The 13,807-nt window shown below is 45.7% G+C and overlaps 1 protein-coding gene across 4 annotated transcripts in view; it reads right to left on the bottom strand.

Moving 5' to 3' along the window:
• Positions 1-13,807, bottom strand: part of mprip (myosin phosphatase Rho interacting protein) — a 45,707-nt gene that overhangs the window by 17,293 nt on the left and 14,607 nt on the right. For all 4 annotated transcript variants that reach the window (XM_069664040.1, XM_069664042.1, XM_069664043.1 and 1 more), the window contains exons 4-13: positions 10,967-11,118; positions 10,800-10,884; positions 10,545-10,716; positions 9,774-10,218; positions 6,121-6,247; positions 4,861-4,959; positions 1,620-1,676; positions 1,130-1,198; positions 483-572; positions 42-151 (exon numbers count right to left, since the gene is read on the bottom strand). In XM_069664040.1, coding sequence (XP_069520141.1) covers positions 42-151; positions 483-572; positions 1,130-1,198; positions 1,620-1,676; positions 4,861-4,959; positions 6,121-6,247; positions 9,774-10,218; positions 10,545-10,716; positions 10,800-10,884; positions 10,967-11,118 — 1,406 coding nt within the window. The remainder of the gene's footprint in view (positions 1-41; positions 152-482; positions 573-1,129; positions 1,199-1,619; positions 1,677-4,860; positions 4,960-6,120; positions 6,248-9,773; positions 10,219-10,544; positions 10,717-10,799; positions 10,885-10,966; positions 11,119-13,807) is intronic.

The raw sequence follows: 13,807 nt of genomic DNA, 5'->3' as shown, positions 1-13,807 counted from the left end.
CTACATACACTCAGAAAAACAGCCGTGATGATCGTACTGACCTGGCCACATCAGGAGCAGTGGAGGGTCGGACGTTCTTCATCACCGCCTGGATCCAGTTCCTGCGTATCCCTGCTGTCATGGCCGACAGAGTGTGCACTCCCTCCTGGGTCTGAACATTTAAAGACACCATTAAATATATAAAATAATCTACAATACCTACTGATGAAGTCATACAACAATTGCAAAAATAGCCAGAAGCGTAGTTTACAGGGACCGCAGTAGTTAAAGACAATAATCCTGATGTAAACAGCTACAGGGAGCAGAGAACACTGACAGAGACATGACGGCAATGAAGCTGTTCAACACAATATTCTGATTGGATATCCTGACAGAGGCTTAGAAATAAAGACGTGTGTGATGAGCAGCTTTTAATCTGGTTTAATGAGCACGCTGAGTAAATGAGCAGCACAGACGGGTGTGCTCCAGGAGGAGTCTCTTACATGGATCTGAAAGCCGTAGTTACGCTGAGCCTGATATTCTGTGACGCTGTAACATGAGGACAGATCGATCTCTCCGTCCAGGTCAGAGGCCTGAGGACATATAGAGAGGAGACAAGGGAAGGAGACAAGGAGAGGAAACCCAGAGAGGAGACAAGAAGGAGACACAGAGGGGACACAGAGGAGAAAATGAAAGAGGTGATAAGGAGAGGACACACAGAGGAGACAAGGAGAGGACACACAGAGGAGACAGGGAAAGAGGAGACAAGGAGAGAAAAGACAAGGAGAGGACACACAGAGGAGACAAGGAGAGAAAAGACAAGGAGAGAACACAGAGGAGACAAGGAAAGAAGAGACAATGAGAGGACACAAGGACAGAGGAGACAATGAGGACACACAGAGGAGACAAGGAAAGAGGAGACAAGGAAAGAAGAGACAATGAGAGGACACAGAGGAGACAAGGAAAGAGGAGACAATGAGAGGACACAGAGGAGACAAGGAAAGAGGAGAAATGAGAGGACACACAGAGGAGACGAGGGAAGAGGAAACAAGGAGAGGACACACAGAGGAGAAAAGGAAAGAGGAGACAAAAAGTTAGTTGAACAGTTAGTTAAACATCATGAACAGTGAAATGAACAGGAAGCGCTCACCTCCTCTGCGATGGAGTCCTTGTAGTATCTCAGGCTGTGATCCGTCAGAACAAACCAGAACTTCTTCCACTACAACAGACAGAGAGCACAGAGCTCGCTCAGATCATCACATATAAGAATCACTTATTGAACCTGCAGTCGATCAATAGGAGCTGCCCTGTGCAGCTCACAGTCTGTCTGTGCATCATTTAAAGAGGTGTGTCAGAGCGTTCAGGCTCCGCCCTCGTCTTTTAAGTCCACTGAAGACAAACATCAAAGTGTGACTGAGCTCTGAAAGGCCACAGAGAGCTGCAGACACTCAGGTGAGCTTCAGGTGGAGGCTTCAGATGCTGTTTGAACTCAAAGGTTCACTGAAGTTATATTTAGTTCATGTGTTAATTCAGACTCAAACATCAGCAACAAAAAGAAGGATTGATTTTATGGATTTGGTATTTGTATTTTGTATTTGTAGTTATACGTATTAAAGGCAGACCATGAGCCGGTGACGTACCTGTCCTTGCTCGTCCAGCTTCACCATCCAGCCTTTCTTGAAGTTTAGTAAATCAGGCTAAAAACAAAAAACACAAAAGACGAGTTAATGAGAAAATAATACTGTAAAAACATCTTCAACATGCACAGATTCAGAAGCCGTTACGTACACACCATGTAGTGGGGCAGATAGGCAAACAAGTCGTGCGTTTTATATCTAAAGTATGAAAGTTTCAGCCTTTAGATCTGACCTCTGGTGACCTTGCAGCATTGCACTGTCCAGTTTCTGCTCATCTCTGTATTAATCATGTTTATCTTTGACAGTGCATTTCTTTTCTAAGAAAGAAGCTTGTTAACATGTTGATGAGACACATGTGAAGAACAAACACGAGGAGAAATGTGTTTAAAGAACATTTTTGTACACTTTTATTTCAACTGATAAAAAACTGAAGCAAAAGCTTCAGTGTTGTGTTTATCAGCCGCTCAGTATTTTAGTTTTGCTGCATTAGATTTATAAAAGAACATAAACGCTCAAAATGTGGTTTGTTCTTGTGCTTTACATGATAATCTGTTAGCATGGCTCAGCTAGCTTGAGCCACTCTTTAGAGTGTCTCTGCTTCTGTCTTTGTCACCACGTGAAAATGCTGCTTGCTCGTTTTTTCTTTTGTTTCGTTTGTTTACTTTGTAAAATCAAAGTTTTAAGCAGCTTTTTTTTAACTCTTAGTGTAATAAAAGAGTTCTAAAACACATAAATCTCACTGTATTCATGTAAAGGCCTTTATGCCTCCAAAAAGTGTAAAAATATCATTTGTCAGCCTGAACTTTGTCGTCCCTCTGCCTCGTCCCTGTTCACACCTGAAAGCCTCCTCGTGAAATAAACTTCATATTTATATCAGATTTATATCATAAACTCTTTCAACACTGAAGACAGTTTCATACTTCAGTCATAAACTGCACAATACCTTCATTTCACAAGCTTTTGTATCTGCTCCACTAGAGTTTTCTCTTCTAAAATGCTCGACAGAAAATCATCACTTACCTTTAACTATAACAACACTGACAGTCACATTCAGATACACAATCACAGTGCTACTGCTGAAGAAAGCAGCATGCTCAGTCAGACAGCGGAGGGGAGAAGTTGACCAGAAGAATTTAAATCGGATATGATCAGAATCAACTTCTGCCTGATCTGCTGCTGCAGCTGAACACAGTGATCAATAACACACACAGGTGCACCGTGACCTCAGGAAGCAGTGGGAAGATGTGATACACTCACACACACACACACACACCCAGACACACAGCGGTCTCCAGCCGACAGAAATACATGAGCACACACGGCACAGAACGAGTGCACAGCGTGTAAAACCTGCACACAGGAGGAGCAGAATGAGGAGAATAACCTGGAGAGGAGAGGGGGAGGAGGGGGCTGCACTGCCCCCTGCAGCACGGAGGTTTGGCCTACGACATCCACACCACCACAACAACGCCAAAGACACATCAGAGAAAAGGCATTTTCAACTTCAAATAGAAAGAACACACCGAACTGTTTGGATTTCATTAACAGCCCAAGATTTTAAAGTTATGTTCAGACCGAAAGAAAAGGAAATCAACCGCCTCTCGTAACTCTAAGGACCTTGACAGCAGATCTTTCTACAGTGATTCTCGTTGGTTAAAATTAATGCATCAATATTGTTCCTCCAGATACATCAGAAAACTAAACCCTGTCTTGTCTGTGTTCATATCATCTCCTGTCCTCTCACACAATTGGTTAACCTCCCCTCCTCCTCCTGAGCTGTGTCCGATGAACTCTCCTGCTGCTTCCAGCTCCTCGAGGCTGACCAGTGCCCAGTGTGATGAGCTGTGAGCTCGGATCAGTACCAGGATTCCTCTGAGGGACACCAACTACCGGCGTTCTGTTTCAGCTGTGGAGCGCCTGTCCATCTGTCTCCGCTGAGTGGCAGTTTCACTGTATCTAGCAATTCACACGTGGGCTGAGATCTGTCTTACTACAGCGCTATGAAGCCAACATAAACAGATGTTACTGAGATTTAATGACAATAAACAGGCTGAAAGGATGCTGAAATAACTACATCAGGATGCAGGTTTGTAACAAGTCTGAGTTCATGATTTGTCAGGTCTGTCTGCAAGACGACAAGAACACTACTTTAAAATGACTGTTTTTTGAATGGGGTTTGGTTTGAACATTTCTGATGCAACGTCAGGACGTCAGGAGAATCTGAGAGTTGAGAGGAGACAAAGTGAAACACTGTGACTTTGCACGTAATCACTTCGCTCTAAATATTCCCTTAGCTTAAAAAAAGAGCATTTCTCACGCTAACATCTGTGCAGTGTATTGAAAGTTGCTCTTCATCCTTTAATTTAGAAACTTCTCCTGTAGATCTTTGTTGCTGTTGTAGGCCTCCACAGAGATGTTTCACAATGTTTAATTCTGCTAACTCTGTTACCTAACTGAGTCCAGGCTAACAGCCTCGACAACCCGCTGACCTCTCTGCACACAGCTGAAGACCTGGCACTGATGCTGACCCTGAATCTGCAGCTTAGCAGAACAGCACAGGCTTTGTCTGGGACACTGAAACACACTGAAACCAACAGGCCTACAGAGGGAATTCAATATTCAAGAGGTAGTTAATTTCATAATGTGCTGTTATTTCTAACACCTTCCTCTATCAGAGTCTGTGTGCAGCTTTTTAGCAGTACTGTGGGACAAAACCAGCTGCCTGACGTGAGGAGTCAAACTCTGCTTTCATGTGTAGAGCTGAAACCATCACGGCACGACAATTGGTTTATAGTCAGGTAAAAGTGCTCAACATGACCCGACTCCTTATTCAGGTTTCAGTATTAAACATGAACAGACGCCCAATCGTTCTGCAGTTTCATCAAAGGTCCATGCAAAGATTGAAATTCAAGTGACGCTCTGTGATCACATCCAAACAGCTTTGAGACTCTCCTGACTTTGTATCACCAACAGTCAAACCAAACTCCATTCAAAAAACAGCCATTTTAAAGTAGTGTTCTTGTCATCTTGCAGACAGACCTGACAAAGCATGAACTCAGACTTTTTACAAACCTGCTTCATGAAGAAGTTCCTTCAGCATCCTTTCAGCCTGTTTATTGTTTCTTAATGAGTCAGTTCGTCTATGGGAACATGTTGATGTTTGGTGTTTCTCTGCGTCATGACCTCTGACAGAGACAGTCGATGCTGTGGGGATGAAACATTGTTGAGTCAGTTTTTAGCTCACCGTCATGACCGACTCGGTGGTCCTCCTGTCCAGGGACTTGGCTCTCCTCAGAGGAGGCAGCGTGGAGGGAAAATCCAGACCCTGATCACGCCGCTGATCCTGAACACGAACACGAACACGAACACGAACACGAACACACACACACACACGAACACACACACACGAACACACACACACGAACACACACACACACACACACACACACACACACACACACACACACACACACACACACACAGAAGGTTTTTTACTTAGAACATGTTTAAAGCTTATTTACTCAAGATAGTGTAAACAGAGAGACACTTGGACTCCTCACAGATCATTTTAGCACATTATCAATGTATTTCTGTTTGAGGTCTGAGGAGGTCTGGGACGATGTGCTTAATTTCTCCTGTTTCAGTACTTTTGTGGTACCTGTGTGTAGTTTCAATTAAAGTACTGCATCTTATATCATAATAACAAAGTTTGTACACTTTTAACACCGAAGCAGGGAAAAGATAAACTGCATTTCACAAGTTATATTTTTATGTGTCTTGTACTTGAATTTAAGATGATTAAAACAGGTAAAATGCTGCTACATTCAGCTGTTCCTGCTCTTGTGCCGCGTGAAGCTTCCCTTGCCAACACTAAATGTGTGTGTGCTGTTTGAACGCTACAGTAAGGTTAACAAATAGGTAGGTCACTGGGTCGATCCCAAACTTCTCTTCCCCTTATTCCCCGTCTCTTCACTGTCCTATCAAAAAAAGATTAACGGGCCCAAAAAATAACAGTGAGATAATGTGTGCATGTGGTACAAAACACACTGGCAGTACATGCATCTTTATCTGTGTGTGTAAGAGATAGTTTATCTGCAGAGTGTTGCACAGCCTCTCTGTCAGTGTGTTCCTGACGTTCAGAGGCTCGGGTGGGAAAGGGAAGTGTAATCATCAGGGGAATCCAACCACAGAATGGAAACTGGAAATTAACACAGCACACACTGCTGACCTTTGACCTCAAACCAAAACAAAGACAGGACAGAGAAACAGAAGGATGGCGGGACGAGGCCAGGGCGGAGGGAAGAGATAGAAAATAGAGGAGGGGGACAGGAAGTCGAAGAAGAAACACGCTCGTAGGTCACAGCTGCTCTGCTGCCATGTGATGTTTTTAAAGACACTGTTTACAAGCCTCACACACACACACACACACACACACACACACACACACACACACACACACACACACACACACACACACACACACACACACACACACACACACTACCTCTCTGTTGAAGCGCCGGTGCTCGCTCCGGCCCTGTCTCGCTCCGCTCCTCCCCGACTCCTCAACCTCCATCTTCTCCTGGTTCTCCAGCTCCAAGGCCTCCAACTTCTCAATCACACCGGAGCGACTGAACACACACACACGGACACAGACACACAAAGGGTTAAGTTCAAGGGATCACTCAAAGGCACCACAGTCAATGGGACAGGGAATCTGAAGTCCCAAACCGTGAGAGGAACTAAACTCAGGATTTAAACTTCAGCTTAAAGTCCACGTCACACGTTCCTCTTCGTGCTCCCATAACTTCAGAGGAAGTGTAAAACACATCCAGGCAAACAGACTGATAATGGATGGAGGAGCAATGGGAGCGTCTGAGTGGACACTTTCCCTCTTGAATGAGAGACGGCAGCAGAAATGTAGACATTAGTCTGGATGAGAAAACGTTGAGGGAGACGCCGTCAACATGTCTTCAAGAACAGGAAGTGAGATTGTACTTTATAGTCTTCCGTACAGCAGCACAGTAGCATGCAAGCTAATGTTAGCCCCAGAGTTGGAATGTTTTTGGTCTTCTTCTCTCCGTCTCTCTCAGAGGCTACTGTCGCTCTGCTCTTATCAATCCTAAATATCAGACATGTTTAAGATTATGTGGACGGCTCCCATGAGTCCATGAGCCGCTCAGAGGGTTTAAACTGGATCTGTGAAGTCCTCACATCACCACTTAATCTTGGCCGAGCATTAGTGCCAGATTCCTGCTCTGATAGTCGGGAGGGTTGAACCGGGTATAAGTCACAGACGTTGGCTTTATGTGGGAGCCCCTGGGCTGAAGCGTGTAGTACTAGTTCATACATGTTGTCTCGCTTCCTCTCTGACCTTTGCTGCTGCACCAGCTGAATATTACAGGGTTAATGTAGAGAGGAGGACCAGAGTATCACAGAGCGTAGAAGAAGAGTTCGTCACAGACATGAGGACTACTTTAAAGTTCTCTATGCGACAAACTGATGTGTAAAACATCTCTGTGCTCCATCTGTGACCTTCCTCATCGGTGACACAGCACACCGCCAGCACGTTCCCACACAGGAGGAAGACTCTGCATCACACAGAGGAAGAGGGAATATTAGATTACCCTTCTGCCTAAATGTTGCCCTTATTTGGGGACTCTTCAGCCAGAGCCCAGGTCCTTAAAAGGGAATAAAGGAGACGGGAGGAAGGACAGCGCGAGGCCAGACGCCCACTGTAGGATGTATAATCTGAAGCCAGACAGTTAAACAGAATATAGATTTCACAGAGCCTCATCAGGAAGGTCTCATCAGGAAGGTCTCATCAGGAAGGTCTCATCCAACGGAGTGATGAAAGTCTGTCAGGAGAGAGCCAGCAGTGCAGATTTATCTGCTGCTTCTGATACCTGATCAAGGCTTTAATCAAGTTTGTCTTCAGAGACAAATCACACCTGAATCAAGTCAGACGTGATCATTTAACAAGCATCTGCTGTGCAAAGAAACTCCCTCCGTCAGTACACGTTACCCACTGTAACCCATTGAAAAACATTAAGTAGGTTTGGCTCATAGGACAGTGTCTTCAGGTGATGAAGGTATGTCAAGGGTTAAAAAGGGATCATTAAGACGTGGAGCATGTAGGATTGCTTTTGTGCCATCCATCCGTTTTCTCCCATCTCCAGGGGGTCTGGACGCGGAGGCAGCGAGTTAGCCCAGACGTCTCCTCCTGCGGGATGTGGAGGAGTTCAAAGGCCAGATGAGATATATAATCTCTCCACTGAGCTCCCAAGTTGGACATGTCCCTAAAACCTCCTCAGACAAGTGTCCAGGAATATCCTGAACAGGTGGCTGTTGGAGAGGCTCTACTCTGAGCTCCTCTCTCTAAGGCTGAGCCCAGACACCCTGTTCAGGAAACCTTTCCGTTAGCTCTATCTGCGATCTCATCCTTTCAGTCGCTATCCAAGGCCCATGAAGACAGGTGAGGGTCTGAACACAGATCGACAGTGTCTGGGGTAAGTTAAAGTCTGAAATACACACTGTAATGCTGCAACACTGAGATATTTGGTATTTGTCGCTTGTTTCCTGTAGAAAATGTAGAAATGTCCAAACGTTATGAAGATAAAGGATGTGTTCGCTGTCAGTCTGTGAATGTGGCTCAGGAAGCAAACAGAAACAATTGGGACAGCAGGCCGTGTGCGGAGGTACCAGTGTGTTAAAGTCAGGGCAGAAGGAGGGTTACACACTGGCTCCAGAGGACCAGTGGTGTGTTTATGGGGCAGTGTGCTGGCAGTCCTCCTCTTCCTCTCAGCCCCGTCATGGAAGGAGGGGCTGAACGGGGCAGGAAGCTGTGGGAGGAAAAAGATGACCCCCACCTCACCCACTTGGTGTGTACGACCTTTGACCTCTTCATAAACGGCAGCAGACCAGTGAATGGAAAGTTCAGAGGCAGTGTGTTTATCCAGTGTGTGCTTATAAAGGGGGGGGGGGGGGGGGGGGGTTCTCAGAAACACACGTCAGAGGGATAAATTCATCTGATTTCACCAAACACACTGGACTCCTCCCTGCTATTAAAAACACACAAGCTATGAGTGTACGGGCACATCAAGAGATCTGGAGGTATGTGCGTCACTCTGTGTGTGTGTGTGTGTGTGTGTGTGTGTGTGTGTGTGGTGGTACACATGCCTTTAAAAGGATAAAGCAGAGGCTCAACTGTTTCCAGAACAATTGCATGAAGCTGATTCAGAGGAACAGTCCACTAACTGCTGCATCAGAGGCTCGTTTAGCTCTTCACCTGTCAGTAAGGTGCGATCAGGTGTATCTCACCTGTGTGCTAATGTGTCCGTAATGTTTCAGTAAGCCTCCTTCAACAACATTAAATACGTCCTGGACAAGTTAAAGTTCCACAGAGCCTGGAGACAGGACTGTTCAACGCAGGACTTATAGGTGTTACAGATAACAAACAATACCATAATTATGTCGTCTTTATTGATCAATGTTGATATTTATCACAATAAATAATTCAATAATGATATTTGATCAATTGTGGCTTAATGAAAACTGTAAACTTCAGCTCAGATATTTTGAAATCGACTGCATTCATTTCAACCTTTCTTCTTCATGGAACACAAACTAAGTTGCTGACAGTGTGTCTTATTACACGGGGAGATCGTGCCGTGTTTATCACACAAGTGGAAGTCTTGTGCCAAGTGAACAAAATGCAAGCTGGGCTCCAGCCAGGCTCTGCTGTGTTTGCAAAACACACAAAGGACTCAAATTTGAACGTTGTTGTTGGTTTTAAGGATCAAAATATTAAGATTTACAACACAGATAAATCTTTCCAAATGTCAGGACTGTCTGCCTTCAAAGATCTGTTTGGACTTTGGCAAGTCAGAAAGAACCGCTGAGTCCAGGTGAACACATCAAGAGACAGAGAGTGTTAAAGTGTGTTCAGACCAAAGTGACGTTTGACAAAACAAATGATATTTGCTCTTCGGGACAAGAATAAAACTCCACCAAACAACCTTTGTGCAACGTCAGGAAGTCAGGAGAATCTGAACGCTGACAGGTTTCATGACACCGCCTCAGGACAGGATCAGCTTTTCCTCTGAGCACACATTACCGTCTGAACTCTATCATGGACCAACAGCAGGAGACACTGACCTCCTCTCGGGGCTGAGCATGGCGTCCTTCTCCTGCCTGTCGGGGCTCCTGTATCGGCTTCTCTTCTCCGCCTTCCTGGCCTCGGCCTCCAGCCTCCTGGAGCGCGGCGTGTCATGGTGGCTGAAGGAGTGGCCCCCCCTCTGGTGGGCCGGGTGGCTGTCGGTGCTGGTCACTGTGCTGCCGCTGGCGTCCGAGTCCAGAGAGCTGACCGAGCCGCTGATGTGGGAGCCGTTAGAGAGCAGGGAGCTTCCGGAGGGGAAGGGGTCGCTGGGGGCCGGGGAGAGGCAGCGTGGGAGGCCCCCTAGGCTGGAGCAGGAGCCTGTGGGGGAGAGCAGGTCGCTGGGGGCCTGAGGGGCAGAGCCGTGCAGCGCCACGCTGCCCCGATCCACCTCATCACCGTTTACTGAGCCGGCGTCAGAGCCCGGAGTCACCAACGCACCGTCACCTGGACAACAGAGGACATCCACAACCTGTTAACACTTCTTTAACAACAGTTCAGGTTTCATCATTATATGAAACTCATTTTACCTTTACTTGTTCGAGAACATTTGTTTTATCTTTACATTAATGTCATGTTTATGTTTTCAAATAAAATCCGTATCAGCTAGAGCAGAACTTATAACTTTACACATGTTTGAGGCAGAGAAGAAGATTCTCCAAGAACTGACATCACTATCAACAAATCAAAGTATTTATTTCTGTTAGATTTAAGTGTTCAAAGGTCATTCATAAACACTAGCCACACTTCCAGTTGTCGTTGTTCCTCCTCACCTGCAGGGGGCAGCGGTGACCCTGGAGGCAGGTCTGCAGCAGCCCAGACGGCGGCCCCCTCGGCCTCCCTCTGGTTCAGCTCCTCCTGCCAGATGATGGAGCTGGAGTCTGGAACCTTCTCGGCCTCGGGGATGCCGGAGCCGGTCACTGCGACCTTGGCTGGACCCGGCTCCTGGACGAGGTCACATGATCAGTCAGGAACAATGACAGGAGGAACATTATATATTAAACTGTGAGCTGTGTGAGGAGGGTTACCTGGGAGGTCGTCGGCTCCACCTTGCGTTTCTTCTTCTGGTTCTGTTTGTTGGTCCGTGGGTACACCACCAGCTGATCGCTCCACCTGCACACAGACCGGAGAGTTTTTGATGCTTGTGCGTGAACTTCCTGTCCTGCTGAGCCAATCAGCTGACACACAGACTCACCCGTTGATGATCTCCTTGTTCTCTCCTCTGATGAAGTACTCCTGCTCAGGTGTGATGATGCACAGAGAGTTCTTCTGGCCCGTCTTCGGCTCGGCGTCGATGACGTCTGTGCAGAGGTTCATGTTCACCGTGCCCTGAGGCAGCGTGCTCGGCTACAAGAGACACAACAGGAAATGTGTTAGCGTCCAGATTTAACCTGTAGATTCAATGACACCTGGAGAGATCGATGACTGACTTCAGCAGAAGAAAACTAGAGAAGAGTTGATCAAAATAAACAAACTTTACAGTATAAAAGAAGTGAAAGTCGCCACCTGATGTGCTGTCAACCTGCATTCGTTCTAATGTCCAGCAGGGAGTAAAAAGAAGTGTGATCCTATAGAAGTCTATTAGAAAATGCTCCTCCTCCTCTCCTGATTTATTCCCTCAGTAAACATGTTCCTAATGAGTTTATGGTCTCAGTCTCTAGTTTCAAGTCTTCTTCAACACAGCATGATGTTCATTTAGTCACTGATGCTCCCATTTAGAGTCACAGAGGCCATAAAGCAGGGGAGGGGTTAGAGCGGGGCTACCTGTGATTGACAGGTATGTTGTCAGGGCTGTTCAGGGTTCAGTTGTACAACACTGAGACCCTCTGAGGAGGCGGCTGTTTATATTTTAGTGGGTACATTTTGTCTAAAGCCTGTTTTTAGCTAAATTAGTGTCCCAAGTAAAATAACAAACACTGATATTAGCTGGTGCTGACGCTGACGGAGCCTTTACTAAACACTCGCTTCTCCCCAGCTCCACCCTCTCGTCCAAATCTGGTCACTCCTGGCTTCAAAAAGATGTGGCTTCAAAACTGTAGTCCACAAACCAAAGTTTTACGTCACGATGGCCACGTCTACTTCTTGTATAAAACCACAACACTACAGGACACATGTTCAGAAATTGTTAGCAGTGGAACCAATGAAGGCAAAGAAATGGACTAATGTGGAAAAAGTCTCTGGGTTGATGATCTAACGGCTGACTGCCTGATGAATCACTGATATCAGCACATTAAAAACTCAAACAGAGACAATCTGAAGGGAACATGTCTCCCCTAATCCCTCGCTCCTCCTCTGCCTCTCTTTTCAAACAGGCAGATTTCGGGGTCTGTACTGTACGGACTCTCGGCTGTTATCACCACGTCACCATGGCCACCAGGCAAATCCTTTCAGTCGCAGCACACAGGGAGTGAAAAGAGGAGATGACAGCTGACTGAAGCTGCTTTGTGAGTGTGATCAGTGAAGAACGCAGAGCCGGGCTGCTCTGTTCACCACACAGACGAATACTACTGTGAGAAACCTGACATCTCTTGTGTGATTAATGTGTGATCAGTTATTGTCTCGTTAACATCAGAGCTCAGAAATCCCCCAAACTTCCTCCTGGTCCTGCTCTGATCCTGCGGCTGTGTTATCAGGCTTGGCTGGACTCTGCAGGCCTCAGATGTAAAACAGGTGCTGGGTCTGGCTCCAGCTCCTTTTAAGGCCTCTGAACACAGATCCAGCTTTATTAAGATCTGCCTGTACGCCCCCGGGGGCTGCCAAATATGGCAATTACACAGCAACGCACTTCAGGACTCAGACGCTGCGGAAGAATTTCCTCCAGAACAAAGAAACAATCAAGTTTAGAATAAGTAGCTGAGAGGCCCTTCAGCACTGTAGCCATCAGACGAGGACGGGGTATATGGTGAACATTCAGATTCATTCAGACCATATTTTACCATCACAGCACAAACAGACAGATGTGTGTTATGTGAACATTTTACATTCAGTCTGTGTTATGGTGCCAAATCATCGGCATGATATTGTAGCTAATCAATAGAAGCCGAAGCCCAGGTTAGTTTGCTTAACTTTGTACGCATGTTTTCTTTTCAGAATCTAACAGCCAATAAAGAGACGTTTACAGAGTGACCATAACTGAGTGATCCGACGTCTCTGCCCAAAGAGGGAGTCATCTAACTGGTGTTACGTATTATTTCTCCATAGTTATATTATTGCTCTGCCTTTATTTATTAGTCTCTTTATGGATAAGAAAACAAGTTGGAGAAAAAGGTTACATAATGTCATGTTTAATGGCATGCAGCCTGTTTAATATCAAAAACACATTTTCTTACAGTTTGAGCAAAATAATTATAGAATTTTTTATTGAAGAAATCAGTGCACAGTCTCATGCCACACGTTCTATTGTTACTGCTGTTTATATATCTAACTTTTACTTTCTTACATAGGTGTTAACGTTTCAGGAGGACAGATCGATTGATTGCTGTATAAAACACATGGTGTCCTGCTCTACAGACGTAAAGTGATGGTGTCCCCTTAGACTTGAGAAAATCATGACGAGCATTATGTTTATGATATTCTGATACTCTAAAGACCAAAGAGTTAATTAAGAGAGAAAAGTGGGCTCATCATTTAAGTCTTGATTATTTTCAGTCCAAACTGAAACAGATCTCTGGCTCTTATCAATCGACGCCTCTTAGGAGGCAAACACCTCAACAACATCCTGTTTTACTGTCTGCAGCAGGGGGACCCGTAACAAACGAAAACATATTAAAACTATATGAGCTCAAATAAAAGGAGGCGAGTTTGATCCAAGAACACCGACACTGGAAACCTCCCCCTGTCCGTGTTCAAAACCCTCACAGAGCCTGAAGGTGAGTTCTCTGTGTTTTTGGTGCTGTTGGGTGGAGTCTGGACTGCATGAGTCCTTGAGCTGGTCCTGGTCCTGGTCCTGAGAGAATAAAAGCCACTTGTTGCTCATGAGCTGCCCTCTGCAACTGGCACCAAAACAAAGGAGCACTTTCTGCCAGCGCTGCCATTC

The sequence above is a fragment of the Semicossyphus pulcher genome, unplaced genomic scaffold (genome assembly GCF_022749685.1).
Source record: "Semicossyphus pulcher isolate SPU_LCO1_2020_fin unplaced genomic scaffold, fSemPul1.0.p SCAF_16, whole genome shotgun sequence".
NCBI classification, from domain to species: Eukaryota; Metazoa; Chordata; class Actinopteri; order Labriformes; family Labridae; genus Semicossyphus; species Semicossyphus pulcher.
This window is presented reverse-complemented; position numbering and strand designations above follow the sequence as displayed.